The sequence below is a fragment of the Erythranthe guttata genome, chromosome 8, assembly GCF_056151865.1.
Source record: "Erythranthe guttata isolate IM_541 chromosome 8, IM_541, whole genome shotgun sequence".
Lineage (NCBI taxonomy): Eukaryota > Viridiplantae > Streptophyta > Magnoliopsida > Lamiales > Phrymaceae > Erythranthe > Erythranthe guttata.
The window spans coordinates 24,486,662-24,510,734 of NC_142540.1; the positions used below are offsets into that span (position 1 = coordinate 24,486,662).

Consider the following 24,073-nt stretch of genomic DNA (forward strand, 5'->3'; position numbering starts at 1 on the left):
CCTCATCTTTCAAGCTCATCTTCCTTCTACTTATCGGGTCGAAGCCATTCATATGGCCACCCACCTACTCAATATTTTACCTACCAAAACCACACAAAATCGGACCCCTCACGAAGCTCTTTACCTCAACAAACCTACATACTCTCATCTTCGAGTATTCTGATGTCTCTGTTATCCCAACCTCACCACCACCACACCACATAAACTCGCCCCTTGTTCTACTCCTTGTGTCTATCTCGATCACCCTTTCTCTCACAAAGGCTATCGTTGCCTTGATAGATCCACTGTCTACTGCGAGCAACCTCCCGGATTCGTCGATCCGTCTCGCCCCACTCACGTGTGTCGTCTCAACAAAGTCCTCTACGGTCTCAATCATGCACCCCGTGCTTGGTATAAGCGTTTTGCCTCTCACATTACCACCATGGGGTTCAGAGAATGCAAGTCCGACACTTCACTCTTTGTGTACTGTCGCAACAATTCACGCGACTGTCGCAACAGTTCATGCGCCTACCTTCTACTGTATGTTGATGACATTGTACTTATGGCCTCCACACCTGAATTGCTCCGCTGTATCATCGCTGCCCTTAATCAGGAGTTCGCATTAAAGGATCTTGGTGATCTTCACTATTTTCTCGGCATCTTAGTCACTCGCTCGTCGAATGGGCTATTTCTCTCTCAACGCAAGTACACCGACGAGATACTAGAGCGTGCACACATGGCTTCCTGCAAACCTTGTCTTACGCCGGCTGACACAGAGCAAGTTGTCTTCGACCACTAGACCCCCCGTTGTTGACCCTACACTCTATCGCAGCCTTGCCGGTGCACTGCAATACCTCACTTCTACTCGTCCCCACATTTTCTTTGTTGTGCAACAAATATGTCTATTCATGCATGATCCGAGGGAACCTCATATGGCTACTCTCAAGCGTATCCTTCGCTACATTTGTGGCACTCTCGACCACGGCCTTCTCCTCTCCCCCAATCCGGACCTCTCTCTTATCACTTACTCCGACGATGATTGGGGTGGCTGTCCTAACACTCGTCGTTCGACATCGGGCTATTGTATTTTCCTCGGCAACAACCTCATTTGTTGGTCCTCCAAACGACAGGTCACTACTTCTCGATCTAGTGTGGAGGCTGAATATCGAGTTATCGCAAACGCCGTCGCCGAAACGAATTGGTTAAGCAACCTACTTTCTGAGTTGCTCTGCCCACTTTCGAAAGCCACCATTGTCTACTGTGACAACGTCAGTGCCGTCGACCTATCCAGCAATCCTATTCAACACTCTCGTACGAAACATATGGATATTGATATCCACTTTGTCCGAGACAAAGTTGCTTTGGGACACGTTCGAGTTCGTCACGTTCCATCCGCCTACCAGTTACCGATATCTTCATGAAAGGACACCCTACTCAACTGTTTCAACAGTTTGTCTCCAGTCTCCACGTCCACTGTGGGGGTGTATTAGTGTATATATTATATTATTACTTATTATAGTATATATCTCTTAGTTACCTTGTGTAATAAGTTAGGTTTTCCTATATGTAACTATATATATATATATATATATATATATATATATATATATATATATATATATGATTAATATACATGAGAGACATACTTCTCTCTTTCTCCAACTCTATTTCTCTTATAGCTTCTATCAACAGCAAATCCTCAAGAAGCTCTATATTAACCTGTATCAATCAACACCAAATTAGCCAATTTATCTGCTCAATGAAGTTAGTACACATAACACATACATACATACATTAATTGTAGACAAAGTTAATTACCTCAACAAAGTAAAGAGCACCAACTGTGTAAGCACGAACCGTATCGACACGCTTGATCTTAGAATCGTGACTCAGAACAAGATAAGTAAGTTTCTGCAGTACTTCTAGAGCAGCTGATTGTCAAACTAGGGAAACTATAAAAACTATAGGGTAAATTGCATTTAACCCCCCTGTGGTTTCACCGTTTGGCAATTTACCCCCCTCTCATATCGATTTGGGCACTTAAACCCCCTGGGGTTGTCAAATTGTAGCGGCCGTCTAATAAAGTAACGGAAAACACTAAATGTCTGAAATGCCCTTTTTTATATACTATTTGTTGGTCCAAACCATGACTAAAACTCTTTTATTTTCTTTTAATAAATAAATATAATTCAAAAAGATTTAATTATAAATAACACAAATTTATAGGAGTAAACTACAATTTTCATAACTTCTTATTTCCATAATATCTTCTTTCCCTCACCATCAAATCGGTCATTACAGCATCTTCAAGAAAAGAAGAATAGGGAAAAAAAATCAAAAAATCCTCCAAAATATTCATAAACACTTCCCAAAAACAATCAGAAAACCCGATCAAAAATAAAGAAAGCGGCCCAGATTTTCACCTCAAAACCCATTGCTCGCAATTTTTTTCTTCTTCAGCTACATCTCTGCAACTTTCGGTTTTTCTTCGTGGTGGTTCATCCCCTTATCGTTTCTACGAATTTTTGATGTCTTTGTGAAGTGGTTGAATAGTATTTTGATAGTGAAAATTGAAACGGCGGCGTTTTGATGGTGGGCTAGTGGTGGTGGTCGGCAGCGTTTTGATAGTGGGCTATTGGTGTTGGTCAGCGGCGGTTTGATGGTGGGCTATTGGTGGTGGTCGGCGGCGTTTTGATGGTGGGCTATTGGTGGTGGTCGGCGGCGGCTTGATGGTGGGCTATTGGTGGTGGTCGGTGGTGTTTTGATGGTGGGCTATTGGTGGTGGTCGGCGGCGGTTTGATGGTGGGCTATTGGTGGTGGTCGGCAGCGGGTGGATGTTTCAATATCCAAAACCCTCATCTTCTACATCCACATTTCTTCGGCCCTGGTTTTTTTTTTTCGATTTTTGTCCTTTTTTTTTATTTATTTAGTAGATTTTGGTGGATAAATCCTTCAGCCCTTAACAAGTCTTTGTTTTAATTTTCTTCTGTAATTTTTAATTTATATACAGGTATATTTTTTATTTAAAAATAAAAGGTTTAATGAATATATGATTATTGAAGAAAAATATAAAGTCAGATATGTAATTTTGAAAAATAATTAATTTAGAATAAAAAAATATGTCATATAAATTTAAAACATAATTTTAATAAGAAAAAAATGAAAGATTGGTGTAATAATTTTTATTAAAGGCAAGACAAAAGGATAACATAGGTATTTTAAAAAAATAACCTTGGAAAATCTTCAACCACTTCAATTTTGGGCGAGTGAGATGCACTCACGGTTAACTTTAACGGATTTTTAGACGGCCGCTACAATTTGACAACCCCAAGGGGGTTAAGTGCCCAAATTGATATTAGAGGGGGGTAAAGTGTCAAACAGTGAAACCACAGGGGGGTTAAATGCAATTTACCCAAAACTATAATAATAAAATTGGAGATCACGGTCGAACTAATTAAACAGATGAATATGGTTCTTTAGTAACTACTTATTCTTAATTATGGTTCTTAATAACTTAATAGACTTGAAAGTATATGAGAAGATGAAACCTGCATTTTCGAGCATTGACCGTGACCAGTTCGTGATTGTGTACAAGGCTAAGATTATCGCCCCAGCCGAATCAACCACCAACAAAATTTGTTCGCACCAGCAAAATCTGTCCGCAAGAGCAGCAACAACCAATCCCACAACATTTGTCACCCATCGAAGTAATGGTCCTATGATCGATTGGGCATACGTAATTGGTGAGTTTCTGAAATAAATAAATAAAAAAAGATTCCTTAAAATCTTGAAACAGGGTGTTTTGTGTAAAAAAACAAAGATAATTAACCTTTGCATAGGCACGGACAATATCGTTCTCGGAGCTTCCGCAGTAAACCCAAAGAACAAGTTTCACCACGGTTGCAGTGAGCATAATAATGTACACCCACAACAATTGATTCGAATCCATCTTTCCCGGAGGGTCGTTTTTAATCAATTGTTCTACAGCTTGCAGGAATACTTCAAATCCTGAAAAATGAAGTCCATATATACTTGTTTTGAAAATCTCTAAGGAAGATCTTATGTTTTTTTTAATATATGAGGAGATAAAACTCACCGAGAGTGGCCATAACTGCGGCACATACAATGATGCCTACCGGTTGAACTCTCAGTTTTCCGATAAGATACTTATGAAAATTGATGTTTTTCAGGGACAAGTGAGTAAACCACATAATTCCACCGGCTATGAGATCCAATACAGAATCCAGGGTCGACGCTGCAATGGCCATTGAGCCACTCCGAACCGTGGCATAAATCTGAAATATTTTTAACCGATATATGTTATTGCTCGTAAATTGGGATGGTAACTTCAACAAGCAAGAATGATACTATATATTATATATACCTTAACTTCAACAAGCAAGAATAATAATAATAATAATAATAATAATAATAATAATAATAATAATAATAATAATAATAATAATAATAATAATAATAATAATAATAATAATAATAATAATAATAATAATAATAATAATAATAATAATAATAATAATAATAATAATAATAATAATAATAATAATAATAATAATAATAATAATAATAATAATAATAATAATAATAATAATAATAATAATAATAATAATAATAATAATAATAATAATAATAATAATAATAATAATAATAATAATAATAATAATAATAATTAAGAACCATGTATATTAATCATATATATATATATATATATATATATATATATATATATATATATATATATATATATATATATATATATATATATATATATATATATAATTAATATACATGAGAGACATACTTCTCTCTTTCTCCAATTCTATTTCTCTTATAGCTTCTATAAACAGCAAATCCTCAAGAAGCTCTATATTAACCTATATCAATCAACACCAAATTAGCCAATTGATATGCTCAATGAAGTTAATACACATAACACATACATACATACATACATTAATTGTAGACAAAGTTAATTACCTCAACAAAGTAAAGAGCACCAACTGTGTAAGCACGAACCGTATCGACACGCTTGATCTTAGAATCGTGACTCAGAACAAGATAAGTAAGTTTCTGCAGTTCTTCTGGAGCAGCTGATTGTCAAACTAGGGTAACTATAAAAAAAAATATAATAATAAAATTGGAGATCACGGTCGAACTAATTAAACAGATGAATATGGTTCTTAATTATTATTATAATTATTATTATTATTATTATTATAATTATTATTATTATTATTATTATTATTATTATTATTATTATTATTATTATTATTATTATTATTATTATTATTATTATTATTATTATAATTATTATTATTATTATAATTATTATTATTATTATTATTATTATTATTATTATAATAATTATTATTATTATTATTATTATTATTATTATTATTATTATTATTATTATTATTATTATTATTATTATTATTATTATTATTATTATTATTATTATTATTATTATTCGGGGGCATCAATGTCAAGCTCAATCTTCATCTTCTCCGGCAAGTTAGAGATGAACTGGTTTTTGAGTTTGTTTGCGGGATATCCGTTTGTAGGATTTGCGTTTTCGCTCAACAACAATGGCGTCTTTGCATCCACACTCGACGACCAAGTGGATTTCGCTCTCTCAATTCCAATTTTTTTTTTATCAATGAGTCTTTATGAACAAGGTTTGAGCTCTTGAAGAAAAAGAGAGCAGAACTTTGTTCAATTTATAATTGGTGTTTACAGGTAGGTACTCCTGTTAAAAGAAAAGAAAGATAATAATTAATAACACAGTCAATTTTTTCAAAAAAGAAAAAAAAAACTAAATAATAATACATACGTAACATGGTAAATTTATTTATAACTGGCAAGTAATAATGAAAAACCAAAATATAATTTTAACACGGTCAATTTTCTCAAAAAAAGAAAAAAAAACTAAATAATAATAATACATACGTAACATGGTAAATTTATTTATAACTGGCAAGTAATAATGAGAAACCAAAATATAATTTTACAAATATAATAAAAAACAGGATGAATTGCTAAATAACTCCTATATACCAAAATAGCTAGCGGACTCGAGCTATAGTTCAAAATAATAGGATATTTTGACCCGAAACGTGCAATGCACGTGCACATTTCTAATTTTATTAAATATTATTTGCTTATTTGAATGATCTAATAGCTCTAAATAAAAATTTTACTCTATTTGTCTCTTTAATGATCATCAATAACATTTTATGCATAGTTCACAAGAAATTTGCACGTGATTTGCACATGACACGCACGTGATTCTGATTTTGATAAAATCGTCAAGTTATTATTAAGAAAACATTATCTGTAAAGAAATTAAACAAAAAATTAAATTCAACCATCATCGTAATCGAACAAAGAAGAATTCAAACAAGTAGGACCTCATGCGCAACATATATAAGTAGGACTTTCGTAGTAGTGGTCTCTAAATCTGACTTGTGCCCAGTAGATAAAGAAATTGTAGGCCTATTGGGTTGGCCCAATTAGACATATCACTATATTAAGCAAGTAAATACTATTAATTAGAATATTGTATATATTTTCTTAATATTCTAATATATTCTGAAGAAAGATATATACTTAAAAGAAGAAAATGGAAGAAAGTTGATTTTGTAAATATTAATGTTTGCCATAATATTTATCATATGTTAGGTGAGAAAGAATATTATGACACACAATTTGCCCTCTTGAAGTCCTTCGAGCAAGTTGATTCGCTTAGTTCGTCGTCCAATGTAACCGGCAAAGAGCCGGATATTCATGACGAACAATCTGAAAGAGCCCTGGAGATTTCTAATTGGGTCAACTTCTTGCTCTCACACTTAAGGTACACAATATAGTATATCATTCTTGCTAGTTCCCATTTAACAAGCAATAACATTGCCTAAATTGACAAAAACACCGAAAAAAAAAATCAGATTTATGCCAAGGTTCGGAGTAGCTCGACGGCCATTGCAGCGTCGACCTTGTGTAAATTTGACAACATGAGGGTGAACACATAAGGAAAATACATAGTTCAGGGGTATTCAGTTGCACTGCACACCCTTGCGCGCAGCTGACTCCGCCATAATGAATATAAGAAGAGGCTTAATAAAAGATGAAAATAAGAATGGCCGCCATAATAATAATAATGAGGGGGACGAGATTTTTACAACTATGGCAAACCACGGAGGTTGAACCGGTCGTGGCCCCATTCCCAATGGCACGAAACGAAAAGGATCAACGCATACACTATTAGAATTATTCCTCCTATTCCCCTGTAGCTTCGTTGATATTTGTTTTCTCCGCTCTTTTCATGATCGAATTTTTTTGTTACATTCATATATATATATATATATATATATATATATATATATATATATATTGTTTTTGTTTTAATTTTCTAGCCTATCTAATAAGATTATTTATATTCATTTATTTTTACTCTACTTAAGCCTACTTATTCAAATTTAATAGCCGCCTCACTTCTCAAAGCCCCTTCACGTCTGATATGTCCTCATCTTCTATTACCCAACTTCGTTCTCATTCTTTGAAAAAGAAAAAAAAACTTTGTTCTATCGCATAGTCGCACTAATGGCGATTAAATTGCTACCCACCGGCGATCAATTACTTTTTATAATGAATATTAATTAGAAGTCCATTGTATATTTTTTTATATATTGACGTGGAGGAAAAAAAAAATAAAAAAAAAACCAGCTATAAAATGGAATGTTTGAGCTTCTTCTTTTCTTTTCATTAAAAACAGCTGCGAGAGAAAATATACTGTGGGACAAACATTTTAAATTTTGGGGCACAAAAGGAGAACTCAATGCTTATTGTCCCACGGCCGGTTTCAGAAGGTCACCACCAAATTCTCATCGACGAGGAGACGAACATGATAAACAATCCAGTCCTGCTACATGAGAGTGGAAAACATGCATCATTTCCTTTCGAAAAACCATCAAAATCAGTACTAATTCTCGCAAGAAGAAGGCTATGGAAGTGGTATTCAGGACGGAGAGATTGCCGGAAAATGACAGTTGTTTGGTGCTCGTAAGAAGAACTTAGTTCAATGGCGGAGACTGCGACGCAGTCCCGCCTGGATCAATGAGTTGTTTATTCTGGAATTGTCAAGGGCTTGGGGCACCCTTGAAAATTTATATTCTCGGAGACATTCTCCGGGATTATCAGCCCCTGCTTGTGTTTCTTTCGGAAACGAAAGCAACACCCTGTTTGAGAAAAGCTTAAACGACGATGGAATTTAAATGGATTTGGTGTGGATAAGGTTGGCAACTCGGGGGGTTTAGCTCTGTTTTGGTAGAAAGAGATGGTGGTAGAACTTATCAGTTACTTGAACAACCATATCGATGCGGAGGTTCTAGAGAGGAACTACAACAACAAATGGCGAGTGACTGGATTCTACGGTTTTCTGAAATATCCCGCATACATGCTTCTTGGGCTCTTCTCCGCCATCTTAGTAACCACAGAGACTTACCATGGGTAATCGGCGGCGATTATAACGAATTCTTAGCAATAATGAAAAAGAATGAGGTCTCGCTCGACTACCATCGCAAATTGCATTTTTCGTGATGCTCTCGACGATTGGGGATTAGTGGATCTAGGTTTCCAAGGGCCCCGATTCACTTGGTCCAATAACCGGAGCTACCCTTATTTTGTACGATGTCGACTCGATCGTGTATGCGGCCAATACAAGTTGGTCTCTTAAATTTTCGAGAGCTACGGTCCACCATATGGCATACCCAGGGTCGGATCATATTCCTCTTCAACTTGTCCTTGACACCCCCCAAGCGGGCTACGACAGAAGGCAACGCCGTCCCTTTCGATTTGAAGCTACATGGCTTCGACGAGATGATTGTGAAGCTCTCGTTCAAAACCAGGGGTCGGGGAACTCGATTGACTCTGTCTTGAGGAAGAAAGAGGGTTAACGCCTGACACTAATCCACTAGAGTAAATCTGTGGTTAAGGCACCACAGAAACGAATTGAGCAGCTGAATAAACGTCTCCACCGATTACACGCGGCCATGCAAATCGAAGCCACCATTATTCACGTGAAAGATTAACAAATTTTGAGTGAATTGGAAAAAATCATCATAGAAAAAAGTTAGAGAGAATATAAGTAGAGAGATTTTTTTTTTTTAATTTATGTGTGGGATTTAGTAAATTTTAGTGTGGGATTTAGGATGCCCCTTTCTTTAATTTTACAAAAATTTATTATTTAATATAAAATTTGAATTTCAAAATGAAAAGAAATATTGATAAATTAATTATAGGTCTCAAGAGTAAATAAAAAATTAAAGTCTTCTTTTTCTAAATAATATTTACCGTGTGTTATTTGGAAATAATTTCAGTTTGTTTTTGTTACCCCGGTTTTGCTTGATAATTTTTTTAAGGGTTAATATGCCATAAGTCCCTCAAAGGAAACCTAATTGAACTAAATGACAAATCAATATTCAATCTTTTAATTAAATCCTTAATTTGAAATAATATATGAGCCACATCCCTATATTTTTTTTAATCCCTATCTTGCCCTTATACCCTAGATTATATAAATCTAGACATTCACGTCAGTTTAGATTTATTTTTCTTCTTTTTGTTTTCTCTCTGTCACACGTTCTCTCTCTCTCCATCTTCCTCTCACATGTTTTTTCTCTATCTCCCTTTCTCTCTCGTTCTTTGCTCTCGTCTCTCTATATTTCTCTTGTTCTTCAGTAGTTACACGAAGACGACCACCGCCGGCGATGGACGGAGCAGGGGGCGGTGGATCGAGAGAGTATGGTGGAGACGGTGGCGGCGGGAGGAGGCAGCGGCGGCGTCGGGTGGAGGCGGGGGCGACGGCGGCCGCGGCGTCGGGCGGCGACGGCGGCCGCGGCGGGTGGAGGTGGCAGCGGCGGGTGGAGGCGTGGTGGGGGTTGTGATTATTGTTGAGATGTTATGGAAAGTATATTTTTTACTAATAAATTGGATTTGATTTCCTTGTGTTTTGAAAGATTTTTTCTTGATTTGGGTTCAAATGTCAGATCTAGGTTTTCCCAAAGTTGGTAGGTGACTATATTCGCGGCGGCTGCGAGCGTGGGTTGCTAGGGTTGGCGGCGGCTGCGTTCGCTGCTAGGTTTTGCGACGGCTTGGTGGCTAGGGTTTCGTAGTAAAGTATAGTATACCGTAGTATACTATACTACACCGTAGTATACTACCGTACTTCCTACACTATAGTATACAGCAGTACATTGTAATATACCATAGTATACTACACAAAAATTGAAAAATATGTAAATTGAAATTAAAAAAAAAAAAAAAGCACGTTTTTTTTATTGTAATTCTTAATATTAAGTAGAAAAAAAAGGATAAAAATAAAGAAATTTTTATAATAGTGTATAAAATGCTAAAATGAATAAAGAAAAAAAGGAAGACAAATCGATATTCTGAAGAAAAAAAATATTAGATGGAAATATGAAAATATTAAAAGCATAATATATTAAATGATAAATGCAGTTTGGAATTTAATTAATGAATATTTCGAATTTGTGAGTGGAGGGGCATTTTTGGAATGAATTTTGTAAAGGATGTGAAGCAAATGTTTAATTAGACTTGTCATTTAGTTCAAATACGGTTTGTCATGAGGGACATATATCCTAAGGGCCCTTTTTTTAATAGTAATTATGTGCTTAAATTAAAAAATAAACAACCTAAAATGATAAATGTCAAATTTGGACACTTGTCACAAATTTAGTGGGATCCGATTTTTGTAGAAAAACGGAGAGTCTAAAAATATTAACTCAAGAACATTCGTATAAGTTTTGTTGTCTAAAAATATTTTTATAAATAAAGTGAGCACTATCCTTGACCAATTCGTAATTGTGTACAAGGCTAGGACTATCGTGCCAACCGAATCAAACCACCAGTAAAATCTGTCGCCAAGAGCCGCAGCAACCAATCCCACAACATTTGTCACCACATCAGTGTAATGATCCTATGATCGATTGGGCATAGGTACTAGGTGAGTGTCCGAAATTAAAAAAATAAGACCAAATTACGGTCACCCTACATATTAAAAATATAGGAGGAGATAAAACTCACCGAGAGCCGCCATTATTGCCGCAAAGATAATGATGCCTACCGGTTGAACTCTGAGTTTTCCGATAGGATATTTGTAGATATTGATGTTTTTCAACGACAAGTGAGTAAACCACATAATTCCACCGGCTATGAGATCCAGTACACAATCCAGGGTCGACGCTGCAGTGGCCGTTGTGCCACTCCGAACCGTGGCATAAATCTGAAATATTTTTCCGGTATTTTGTCAATTTAGATGATGTTATTGCTCGTAAAATGGGAACAAGCAAAAATGATATATTATATTGTTAGGTGATGGAATTTATGCCACGGTGGTGATCGGAATTTGATGGTTCAACCACCGTTGGATTCCTATCATCATGCTCTTTTGAATGTCTTTTCACGTTTTTTGCCCTTGTGGTTGTGGAGTTATGTATTTTCCATTTTTCACCATTGTTGTAATTTTTTGCAACTCTTGATTAGATGAGGTTGTCATTTAGTTTTAATAAATTTTGTTATGCAAGAATATTTCATTTTGGCCCTTTCCAAAGTAGGGTAAATAAGAATATTCTTATTTTTGTTTGTCTTAATTCCCTTTTGTTTGAAAATACGTATACGAGTACTTGTGATAAAAACCATGAAGAAAGGCTTATGAATCACATAAAATTTAAAATGGGCTATGATCACGAATGGGAACAAATGTGTTTAAAATTAAACTTTTGAGGTGTATTTTGTTCACTTGGAAACAGCGGGGATCAAAAGTGGAATCGAGTGAAACATGAGGGGCGAAAAATATAATTCTCCAGACCTTTTGCTTACTGCAAAATAAAGAAGTCTTATGGGCTTTAAAACCCAATATCCAGGCCCAAACGGCAACCACTAGGCCCAAATAAAATCATAGTTCGAATTCACCTATAAATAGTTAAATATATCAAAATGTCATAACTTCGGTATGCTATTTATTATGGAGAGTTTTTCTTGTCCCGGATTATTTGTCACTTCCAATAAAGTATTAATTCGTGTTTTTTCAATTTTATACTTTACAACTCTTAATTAGCTAGTTGATAAATAATTAACGACGAGGGTCACTTAGTGATTTTTTTTTATGTTTTTTGCTATAATCTATGCATAAATTTTTTTCTTAATATGTGCACAGCAATAAAAAAACGTTATATAATATGGGACGGAAGGAGTATTTCTTTATTGAATAATTGAAGTCCGTGAATTTATCTCCTACATAATGCTTGGTATAAGAATATTTGAAGGTCTTTTTGTGATTAGACATTAGTTTAGGGGATTTTTGGTAATTACACAAATCAAAATTTCGGTACGCCAATATTTCATACCGTTTACAGAACTAAATATGCGATTTGGTTCGGAAAATAACCGAATTACATACATTTTATATAAAAATATTTAAAAGAAGGGGGCTGACTGTAATTACCCAAATAAGAAGAATATTTTCTTAATTTTGTCATACCTCAGGGGTGGCTATAATTTGCCCTTTTTAAATAGCAAGTCAATAAGAGCCGTAGGGAAGTGAAGTAGTAGAAAATAGCACGTACCTTGTAAATGTAAGCCGGAGTAGTACGGTTATTTATAATTAAAAAATTAGGGAAAACTTTGTTAAATAATATCTCTAATTAGGATTAAGGATCAAAATGGGTCCAAACCCTTAATTCAACATGCTTGCCATTATATTAAGGGTGAATGGCAAATAGGCCCATGACAAGGGACTTAAATACACATTGGTTCACAAAAGAAAAGACAGTCTTTCAAATAAACTAATCCCCATGTTTTTAGTCTAAAATATCCTTCATAATATATTTTTTATCAATTTCATCAATTATACTCTAACTTTCTTAATATTACACATTAAACCCATTTTAATAATTTTTTGAAAAAATATTATTTTTTTTCAGAAAAAAAATTCTGAATTTTTTTTTTTGGGTAATATGCTAGGAGCCCCTCAAATGAAACTTAATTTGAACTAAATGACAAGTTCAAATCCAATCTTTTAATTAAATCCTTTGTTTGAATTAATATATGAGCCACATCCATATTTATTTATTTATTCCTATTCTGCCCTTATACCCTAAATTATCTAACTTATACATTTACGTTTCTTCAATTTCAGATTTATTTATCTTTATTTTTATTTTTTCTCCCACGTTCTCTCTCTCTCACACACACACGTTTTCTCTGTGTCTCATATTTTGTTCAGTCTTCACAGATCACAGTTTCAATGGCGGCTTCACTAATCTAGTCACAGTAATTCGTACTGTATAACTTTTAGTTTTTCGAAAGTGTTTTATGGATGCATATAAATTCCTAATATCAGCTCTTGGGAGGTTTGAAACAATGCTGCAGTTCAATTGGTTCAATTCTCGCTTTCTCTCTCTCTCAAAACTCTCTATTCTCGTCCTCGTTTTTGACTAATTAATTGGATCTGATTTCCTTGTATCTTGAAAGATTTTTGCTTGATTTGGATTTAAATGTCAGATCTAGGTTTTTCCAAAGTTGGTAGGTGACTACAATCGCGGCGGCTACTATCGTTGGTTGCTAGGGTTGGCGGCGGCTGCTAGGGTTGGCGACGGCTGTGATTTTTTTGGTGGCTAGGGTTTGATAGTAAAGTATAGTACATCATAGTATACTATAGTCATCGTAGTATACCATATAGTACACCACTACACTGTAGTATACTATAGTATATCGTAATATACCATAGTCTACTACAAAAAATTGAAAAATATGTAAATTGAAATAAAAAAAATAAAAAAAAATAGCATGCGTTTGTTTGTTTGTTTTTGTTTTTTTTTTTTTCTTTTTTGTAATTCTCAATATTATGTAGGAAAAAAGGAAAAAAAGTAAAGAGATTTTTATAATAGTGTATAAAATGCTAAAATGAATGAAGAAGAAAAAAAGGAAGACAGACGGATATTCCGAAGGAAAAAAATGGGTGCATTAATTTAGATTTTGAGTTACTAATTAATAAAAATAAATGGAGTTTCTTTTGCATTCATAGAAAATTTGGATGAATTAATTAATAAAATTTGATTGGGCTAAATAGATATATAGTATAATATGTGGGGGAAATTGTAAATTGAGGTAGTGGTTGAGTCCACCCTTGCCTAAGGGTGGACTCTCCCTGCACATATGTCTCATTTGAAAATAAATATTTTTGTAACATATATTGTTAAAATTTTATGATTTATGGTTTCAATACGAATCGATTTTTACATCATCGGATCTAATTCGTAACATGCATAATATTTCTACGATTTTCGATTCGGTTTATGGTTTCAATACGAAATGAAAATGGGTGCATCTATGTTGTCCTCACACGAAATCCCTAATTAGTTAACAATGACATTTGACCGTACATCTAATTATAATGCAAGTACAAGTATTATGATTAAGGAAGACTATTGTCGGTTAACACAACTCAATAATTCTTAAACACTACAATTTAGATTTTTAATCCACATCAACTATCACGATCGGGACCTTAGTTTTAGCACCGTTTTAATGAATAGGTTATTATATCAAGGGTAAATTGCAAAAAAGCCAATTAGAAAGGCACTTAATTAAAAAAGAATATACTTTTTTTTTTTCTTGCAAATATATCCACTCCATTAAAATTACAAAAACTCCCTGTAATTAGACTAAATAACGAAAAACACCCTCATCTATCCGTAATCATCAAAATCCTCCTCTGATTAACTGTTGATCGGATTTTTTAACAGAAAATGTGTAGAGTATATTATACGTTATGTTAAACAGGTGAGAAATAAAAGAAAAAAATCAGGAATTGTGTAAAGTCTATTTCCTGGAATATAAACAAAAAATCCGTGAAAAATCACACTATAAGGAGGTTGGTGTAAGACGAAAACAAACATCATGGGGTTTTTAGTAATTACGAATATGTGGGTTTTTTTGTGTTATTTAGCTTATGTTTAGGGGGTTTTTCGTAATCTACCCTGCATAATAAGATGGAATATGAGTGAAGTAAAACGTGAAATATATGGAATAAATTTGAGAATGCGGAGCCCGCCGAAACAGAGTTTGGTGGGCTTTTACTCAAACTTTTTTGGGGAAACGTAATTTTACTCGTTTTAGTGTATCTTTTTTACATCTTGTACCACCTTAGTTTACTTTATTTTCTATTTCCAGCAAACCAAACTAAATTGAGCCTTACAAAATTCTCATATTCATCTCCGTAGTGAACTGAACAAAATATATACAAAGTCTGAAAGGGAGAATTACACTTTTTGTCCCTCATGTTTGGCCTGATTTCACTTTTGGTCCCCTTGTTTCAAAGTGAACAAAGTTCACCTCCAAGTTTCAATTTTAAACATTTTGGTCCCCGCTTTTACATGTTTGTTAGAAAGTAACGGAAAACACTATTTTGGGGCGAAAATTAAAATTTTAAATTTTTTTGGGGCTGAAAAATAATAAAAAATTTAAAATGGACTACTTATAATTAAATTTTTAATAATATTAAGTATAATGAAATTTATTTAGTTAATTTATTTTTTTATTATTAAAAAATAATCATAAGTAGTATAATGAAAACTAATATTAAGTATAATGCACAATAATTTATTTAGTTAATTTCTTTTTTATTATTAGAAAATTTAGTTGTAAGTAGTATAATTAAATAATTTGTTTCGTTGTTTTCTTTTATTATTATTAAAAAAATATAAGTAATCTATTTTAAATTTATAATTATTTTCAGCACCAAAAGATTTTAAAATTTCAATTTTTACCCCAAAATAGTGTTTTCCGTTACTTGCTAACGGATATGTAACGGCGGGGACCAAAAGTGTTTAAAATAGAAACTTAGAGGTGAACTTTGTTCACTTTGGAACAAGGAGGACCAAAAGTGAATTCGGACCAAACATGAGGGACCAAAAGTGTAATTATTCCAAGTCTGAAATGATGATTTTTTTAAAAGAATAAAAAATAATAAATAATAAATAAAAAGTCCGAATGATGATTTTGAAAGTATTCATTGGGTTTTTTTGATGATTAATGGTCCTACGTACATATTCCATATTTTGCAAGACATGCATTGAAAATTTTACTACATGCATCATTTAAACGATGATAAATCATAAATATATGTAGAGCATCCCATGTGCGTGAATATTCTCAGTAATTATTTTCACAAAAAAAAAAAAGAGAATATTCTCAATTATTTAAAGTTTTCTGATCTAAGGCATGACATGGATCGGTTTTATCCGTCAACCGACTACTTTCTATCCACTTTTCATGGTCGATAATCGATACTTAAACGAGTCATTTGGCCAACCCGATAATTCTAACCGACCGACCAACTTTTATAATAATAAAAATTTATTATGCATGTTTAATTGTATTCATTTAATAAAAATCTGAAATATTTTTTAGGAAAAAAACAAAATTTAAAATTCGAATAATATATAAAAGAAGTTAACGTCGGAAACAGGGGTAAAAAATAAAACAAAAAAATTAACGGTAGCGACGGTCAAAATTGGAGTCAAAGTTGGGTTAAGCATCAAAATTAAATAATTAGTGAACAGCCGGTTAACAACGATTGCCGGAAAGAGTTTTCGAGAAAAAAAAGTTCACGTGAGAAGCCGGGCAGATAAAAAAATTCAAAAAAGAAAAAAAATAAGTAAATAAAAAGTCAACATCGGAGACCGATGTCAATTAGGTAAAGGTAATTTTGGTATACAGGAGTTATTTTGCAATTCACCCTTTTTTATTATATTTGTAAAATTATATTTTGCTTTCTCATTATTACTTGTCAGTTATAAATAAATTTACCATGTTATTGTTATTTATTTATTTTCTTTTTAAGAAAATTGACCGTGTTATTAACTATTTATTATATTTCCCAATGTTCCGGACACAAAACCGGCAAGGTATTCGGGTCACGGTTGGACCGGTTCAAAACCGGAATCAACCCTGGTTTTTATCTTTTAATTTTTTTTCAATTATTTTATTAATTTTAAAACATTAATAAAACTAAAATTATACATACCCGGGTCATTGACCGGTCAATCTTTTATACTCATTTTTTTTCCTCTCTCCTCACTCTCCACCTTCTCTGCTGTCGTCACTACAGCCATTATCTTCTTCACCAGTCCACTCTTTCTCTCTCCACAGTTCACTTCCAAGCCTCTCTCTCTCTCCCTTTTCTATTAATTTCTTTTGCTTCTTTTCAATCTTCTTATTTTTTCTTTCTCCACACACACAACCTTTTCCGGCAAACCAGGACTAAATCCGTCGAAATTCGCAAATCCGGCCGATTTCCGGCCACCCCCAACAAATTCCGACCGTACCCCGCCACCAACACCCACCGGCCGGGGTCGTTGACCGGTTTCCGGGTTCACCGGTTTTGGCCGGTCGAACCGGATTTTCTATGTTTGGATCGGGTTTTTGATTTTCCCGGTTTTAGGGGTCAGATCGGACCGCTTTCATCACGGGTCGCGGTCGGACCGCTTTCATCCCGGGTCGCGGTCGGACCGGCCGGTCCGGTCCGGTTCGAAAAACATTGATATTATTTCCTTTATTTTAACACCAGTATACCTGTAAACACCAATAAATAGAGCAAAGTTCTGCTCTCTCTTTCTTCAAGAAGCTCAAACCAAATTCTTCAAGAGCTATCTATTCAAACTGTTAGCATTTATTTCTTTTGTTCATAAAGATTCAATGAAAAAAAAAAAAAAAAAAAATTTAGAGAAAGAAATACACTTGGCATCGAGTATGAATGCAGCTGAGACGCCATTGTTGTTAAACAAGAGGTAAGATTCTCTGTAAAATTCTCTGTCTCTCTCTCTATATATACTGTATCTATATTAAGGAAATCATATAGTTTATTATATTATATTAAGCAATTAAATAATGTTAGAATATTTATATATCTTTCTTAATTAATATTCTAATATATTCTTAAGAAACATATAATATACTTACGAGAAGAAAATGGATCTTGTAATTATTAATGTTTAAGCCATAATAATATTTATCATATATCTTCATTAGGTGAAAAAGAATATTATGAGTCACGACGTTGGGTGAAGATTTATGCGTTCGTGTGGCTCGTTGGCCGTCACAACGTCGACCCTCGATTCTTTACTCGATCTTATAGCCCGTGGAATTCTATGGTTTACTCACTTGTCTATGAAAAACATAAATATCTACAAATACCCTATCGGAAAATTGAGAGTTCAACCCGTAGGCATCATTATCTTTATGGCCACTCTCGGTGAGTTTTATCTCCTATATTATCGATTGAAAAAAAAAAAATGATCTTCCTTAGAAATTTTCAAGACAAGTATATATTGACTTCATTTTTCAGGATTCGAAGTATTCGTACAAGCTGTAGAACAACTGATTAAAGACGACCCTCCGGAAAAGATGGATTTCAATCAATTGTTGTGGCTGTACATTATTATGCTCATTTCAACCGGAGTGAAACTTGTTCTTTGGATTTACTGCAGAAGCTCCGAGAACGATATTGTCCGTGCCTATGCAACGGTTAATCTGTTTCCACACAAAGATAATGATGCCTACCGGTTGAACTCTCAGTTTTCCGATAGGATATTTGTAGATATTGATGTTTTTCAAGGACAAGTGAGTAAACCATAGAATTCCACCGGCTATGAGATCGAGTACAAAATCCAGGGTCAAGGCTGCAATAACATGTCTTATTTGATGTTAGATTTGTGTAATAACTTTTTGGACTGTAACTATAGAAAAATAAACTTTAATCTTACTTATTGGAAAATTATTTATTGTACGTGCGCAAATAATCGTGGTTTTGTGGGCATTGGGATTGGGAATTATCGGGCATATACTATTTGATCAGCACAACATTTGTGGACTGGCTAATACACAACAGTTTGCCAAAAGTTAGGAATGTGTTCATTGGAATCTTAGTATTTCCATTAATGATAGTTTATGTCGGATCAGTGATCTATCTCATGTTTCGGAAGGATAACGTTATCACTTACATTGACCCGACAAAGCCCGACCCGAATAATGCCCAGGCCCGGATGGAGGATGAAGGTGGAGTTGAATCGCACCAGCATAATCCATATCGAGAGGATCTTGCCGATATTCCATTGCCCCAATAATCATTTAACTTTTTTCTCTTATCAAAAAATGTTTTTGATTATTTTCTTTATCTTTCAAGAAATGCTTCATCTTTTCACAATGTGGGAAGTTTATATTTATTTTAAACCTTTATAACTGCGTTCCATTGTGACATGTATTGAATTTCATTTAAACTTGTATAATTGTGTTCTGTTCCACCGGATTTTCATTTTTCACCCACAGAGGGTGCTTCTTGGCGCCGTTTCTCCCTCACCAGTGATCGGAATTTGATGGTTCAACTATTGTTGGATGCCTCTAGTCGTGCTCTTTCTTTTTGCTGTCACTCTACGCTTTTTGGCCCTTTGGTTGTGGAGTTATGATTTTGTTTTCGTGCGCGCCTTTATTTTCTATTTTTCACCCACAAAGGGTTCTTCTTGGCTTCGATTCTCCCTCAGTGGTGATCGGAATTTGATGGTTCAACCACCGTTGGATTCCTTTCATCATGCCCTTCCTTTTGAATGTCTTTTCACGTTTTTTGCCCTTGTGGTTATGGAGTTATGTATTTTCCATTTTTCACTATTGTTGGAATTTTTTTTAACTCTTGATTAGATGAGGTTGTCATTTAGTTCTAGTAAATTTTGTTATGCAATAATATTTCAGTTTGCCCCTTTCCAAAGTAGGGTAAATAAGAATATTCTTATTTTTGTTTGTCTTAATTCCCTTTTGTTTGAAAATACGTATACGAGTACTTGTGATAAAAACCCGAAAGAAAGGCTTATGAATCACATAAATTTAAAAATGGGCTATGATCACGAATGGGACCAAATGAGTTTAAAATTGAACTTTTGAGGCGTATTTTGTTCACATGGAAACATCGGTGACCAAAAGTAGAATCGAGTGAAACATGAGGGGCGAAAAATGTAATTCTCCAGACCTTTTGCTTACTGCAAAATAAAGAAGTCTTATGGGCTTTAAAACCCAATATACAGGCCCAAACGGCAACCACTAGGCCCAAATAAAATCTTAGTTCGAATTCACCTATAAATAGTTAAATATATCAAAATGTCATAACTTCGGTATGCTATTTATTATGGAGAGTTTTTCTTGTCCCGGATTATTTGTCACTTCCAATAAAGTATTAATTACGTGTTTTTTCAATTTTATACTTTACAACTCTTAATTAGCTAGTTGATAAATAATTAACGACGAGGGTCACTTAGTAATTTTTTTTTATGTTTTTTGCTATAATCTATGCATAATTATTATTTTTTTTAATATGTGCACAGCAATAAAAAAACATTATATAATATGGAACGGAAGGAGTATTTCTTCACTGAATTCAGTTAATTTATCTCCTACATGATGCTTGGTATAAGAATATTTGAAGGTCTTTTTGTAATTAGACATTAGTTTAGGGGATTTTTGGTAATTACACAAATCAAGATTTATTGACTACGGGGAGTGCCTGCACCTTTCCACACCATAGTGAAACTTAATAATCCGCTGACGGCAGCCAAATCTCCCCAACGGCTCCACCAAGCCGAATCCACAAGCCGCGCCGCCACTTACTCCACTACCACATCCAAAAATTACCGGCATAGCCGGTGACCAAAGAAATTTGCATTTGGTCTGAATTTGGGGTTCATTTCATTTAGTGACAAAAAAACCCAAACCCAACCCAAAAATGTAAAAAACAATCGTACCTTAACCACAGTCAGATTCTAACCAGATTTAAGTCCCAATTTGGTTTTATTTAAAGACAAATGAAAACAGAGCAAAGGCCAAACTCAAAAGTAACTCTTCTCAGTTCTCCCCATCACTCACCCCACCACCTGTTTGATAAAATGCCTCAAAGAGACAGGTTCTTGAATTTGTTCATCATGTCAAAACAAAGATTGTGATAAAAGAAAAAGGTTGCAGCTTTTTTCTTTTTTTTCTTTTAATTACCTGAAATTTATAAAGTGTTATTTATTGGGTTTTGGGTGTTCTTGATTTTTCGATTTTTTGATGGGTGCAGAAGTAAAGGAACTGATAAAAAATGAAGTGAAAAAAGGCTGCACAATCATAGTTTCAATTTCATATATTACTGTGCCCTCTTGGGATTTGTTTGTTGTCATGGGAAGAAGGAAAAAAATCTGTTCTTGAACTTCAACATAACTCTCTCTCTCTTCTTTCTCTCTCTAGTTTCTCTCTCTAAGAAAGAAAAAAAAAACTGTGGTTGCAAGTTTCAAGAGATCTGATATACTAAACTAGAAGAATTCGAGCATGAAGATGTCCATTTGTCCCAATTCTACAGGTGTGTTTAAATTTGATTTAAATTAATATTTTCCATTATTTTTTTTCCAAATTTAATAGTAATTAATTTAAATTGATGTAGAAGAAAATAATCCGATGTACACGAGGGATTTTCAGACGATGTTGGATGAGGAAGGTTGCGTAGAGGAATATTCCGGCCATGTTTCCGACAAGAAAAGGAGGCTGAGCCTCCATCAAGTGAAGGCTTTGGAGAAGAATTTCGAGGTTGAAAATAAGCTCGAGCCGGAGAGAAAAGTGAAGCTCGCCGGAGAACTGGGGTTGCAGCCTAGGCAGGTGGCGGTTTGGTTCCAGAACCGCCGCGCGCGGTGGAAGACGAAGCAGCTGGAGAGAGATTACGGCCTTCTTAAGGCGGATAGAGATGCACTTAAGCATAAGTACGAAAAACTCCGGCAGGATAATGAATCTTTGATGAATGAGGTACTCTATAATTATGCATTTAAACCTTTTTAAATTAATACTCGAGACTAATAAAATTCTATTAATTTAGCGAAATGTTAAATTATCGAACTAATAATTATTCGACATGTTTTTTACCGAGTTGGGACCGGAAGAAAGTATTATTTAAGCGAGACTGTTAATTTATTATTTAAGCGAGACTGTTAATTTATCGAGGTTCTACTGTATAAAGTCTGTATAAAGTCTCTGTTAAGATCTAAATTAGCAATTTCGAAATTAAAAAAAAATCATTTTTTTTTGTCGGAAGTGAAAGACCAAGTCGAATTTTATTCAATAAAAGAATCGGAAATATCTGAAATCGGAATTCTGGAAATTGGAATGGAAAAACTTGTACTAAAATCAGAAATGTTCGGATCGTATTTGGCACTTTCCGAAAAAAAAAATCAATTCTTTTTTAGAGTGAAAAACTAATTCCAATTTTGTTCAATCAAAGAATCGGAAATATCTGAAATCAGAATTTTGGAAATTGGAATGAAAAAACTTGTACTAAAATTGGAAATGTTCGGATCGTATTTAGCGGAATTGGAAATTTATATTATTAATTTGTTAGTGTAAGTTTCCGGAAAAGGAAAAGTAACCGGAATTTTTGGAAAATATTTTCTGCATAATGTGTATTCCAATTCGGTTCCGGAAAAAAAAAAAAAGGAAAGCCTAACTTAATATGGCAATTTTGATTTGTTTTTTTTTTTTAGATTAAGGAGCTGAAAATGAAGCTCAATGAAGACGGCAAACCCGACACCAAAGTTTCGGTAAAAGACGAGAATTTGGTGGTGTCCGAAACCGAAGAAAAAAGCAAACTCGAAACCGAATACGACTCAGAAGCCGCCATGGAAGTCAATTTCGAAAGCTTCAACGGCGACGAGAACGAAGAAATCGGGTGCGCCTCGTTTTTCTGCGATTTAAAAGACGGATCATCCGACAGTGATTCGAGTGCGATACTGAATGATTACAACAGTCCACGTCATCAGTTCTTGGATATTCACAGTGGTTCATCGTCTTCAATGAATACGATCATGAGTTTCCAGTTTTCCAACAGTGGCAATAAGGAAATTAGTGCGAGTATTCTTGGAGATGGGCAGAAGATGTGCCAGCTGGCACAGGCGCAGTTTGTGAAGATCGAGGAGCACGACTTTTTCGGGGAAGAAGAATCGGATAACTGCAGCAATCTGTTCTGTGATGATCAAGCTCCGACCCTCCATTGGTACTCTTCGCATGACTGGAATTGATCGATTTCTTGCCCGGAACAACTACGTCATAAATAAGGATACCACTTTTTAAATTTAAAAAAAAAAAAAAAAAGAAAAAAAAGGAATTCCGAATTTTGTATAGTGAAAATGAAGGGAATCAAGATTTCATGCAAAAAAAAAATAGTTTCTTTTCGAGTTTTTTTGCATTCGAAATCGCACCCGTTTGTGTAGTCTAATTGTCTGGGAAAAAAACCCGGACAAAATGGAATTGCACCCCAGACAAATTTTCTAAATTTGCACTTTTCCCCATAAAAATACTAAAAAGAGATGACTCCCCTTCAAAATATTTACAGTTAAATCTCTATAAATTAATACAGTCGGGACTAGCAAAATTCTATTAATTTAATGAAATATTAAATTACCGAACTATAATTTAGTACATTTTTAGTTAATGGAATCGGAATCAAAATAAATTATTATTTAAACAAGGTTATTAATTTAGTTTATCGAGTTCTACTGTATTTCGGTTACACTTTGGCCTAAAACCAATATTTTTTTATGGGCGACATGCAACAAAATAATATTTTAAAGGGGTTACGTGCATACAAAATAACATTTTAGAGGGGGCGTGCAACAAAAATAACACTTTTAAGAGAACACGTGCGATAAGAACATTCAATTCCAGTGAATTATTGAAATTTGGCTAACAGGGCAACGTGCAAAAAACATATAGGGGGGCGGACACTCATTTTCGAAATTCAAGGGGGGAAATTGCGTTATTTTGAAATTTATAAGGGGTTAATGCAATTTTGCCAAAAAAAACTCTTCGTGTTTTTCTCGTGTGACTATCTCTTCAATTTTGGCATAAAATAACACAATTTCCCTTCCTCCGAGACCTCCCACAGAAGGTTCATGTGTTGAATGAGTAGGTCTTGAATCCAAAATACAATGGTTGCCCG

At 34.2% G+C, this 24,073-nt stretch overlaps 2 protein-coding genes and 1 pseudogene across 3 annotated transcripts; 2 read left to right on the forward strand and 1 right to left on the reverse strand.

Moving 5' to 3' along the window:
• Positions 1-1,409: 1,409 nt before the first annotated feature.
• On the reverse strand, positions 1,410-17,186 carry LOC148768892 (metal tolerance protein 9-like; annotated as a pseudogene).
• LOC148768893 (putative metal tolerance protein C3) lies at positions 17,115-18,859 on the forward strand. Its single transcript, XM_088822499.1, has 3 exons — positions 17,115-17,861; positions 18,103-18,325; positions 18,419-18,859. The coding sequence occupies exons 2-3, from the start codon at positions 18,145-18,147 to the stop codon at positions 18,706-18,708; spliced, it is 471 nt and encodes a 156-aa protein (XP_088678625.1). The 5' UTR covers positions 17,115-17,861; positions 18,103-18,144; the 3' UTR covers positions 18,709-18,859.
• Positions 18,860-20,907: 2,048 nt separating this feature from the next.
• LOC105965157 (homeobox-leucine zipper protein ATHB-16) lies at positions 20,908-23,407 on the forward strand. 2 transcript variants are annotated; one of them, XM_088822500.1, is made up of 4 exons: positions 20,908-21,068; positions 21,173-21,451; positions 21,533-21,888; positions 22,620-23,407. In XM_088822500.1, exons 2-4 carry the CDS (start codon positions 21,421-21,423, stop codon positions 23,151-23,153), a joined length of 921 nt encoding a protein of 306 aa, XP_088678626.1. In that variant the 5' UTR covers positions 20,908-21,068; positions 21,173-21,420; the 3' UTR covers positions 23,154-23,407. The 2 variants fall into 2 exon arrangements, with proteins under 2 accessions (XP_088678626.1, XP_012845133.2); XM_012989679.2 differs by having other exon boundaries at positions 20,915-21,068; positions 21,340-21,451.
• The last annotated feature ends 666 nt before the right edge of the window (positions 23,408-24,073 follow it).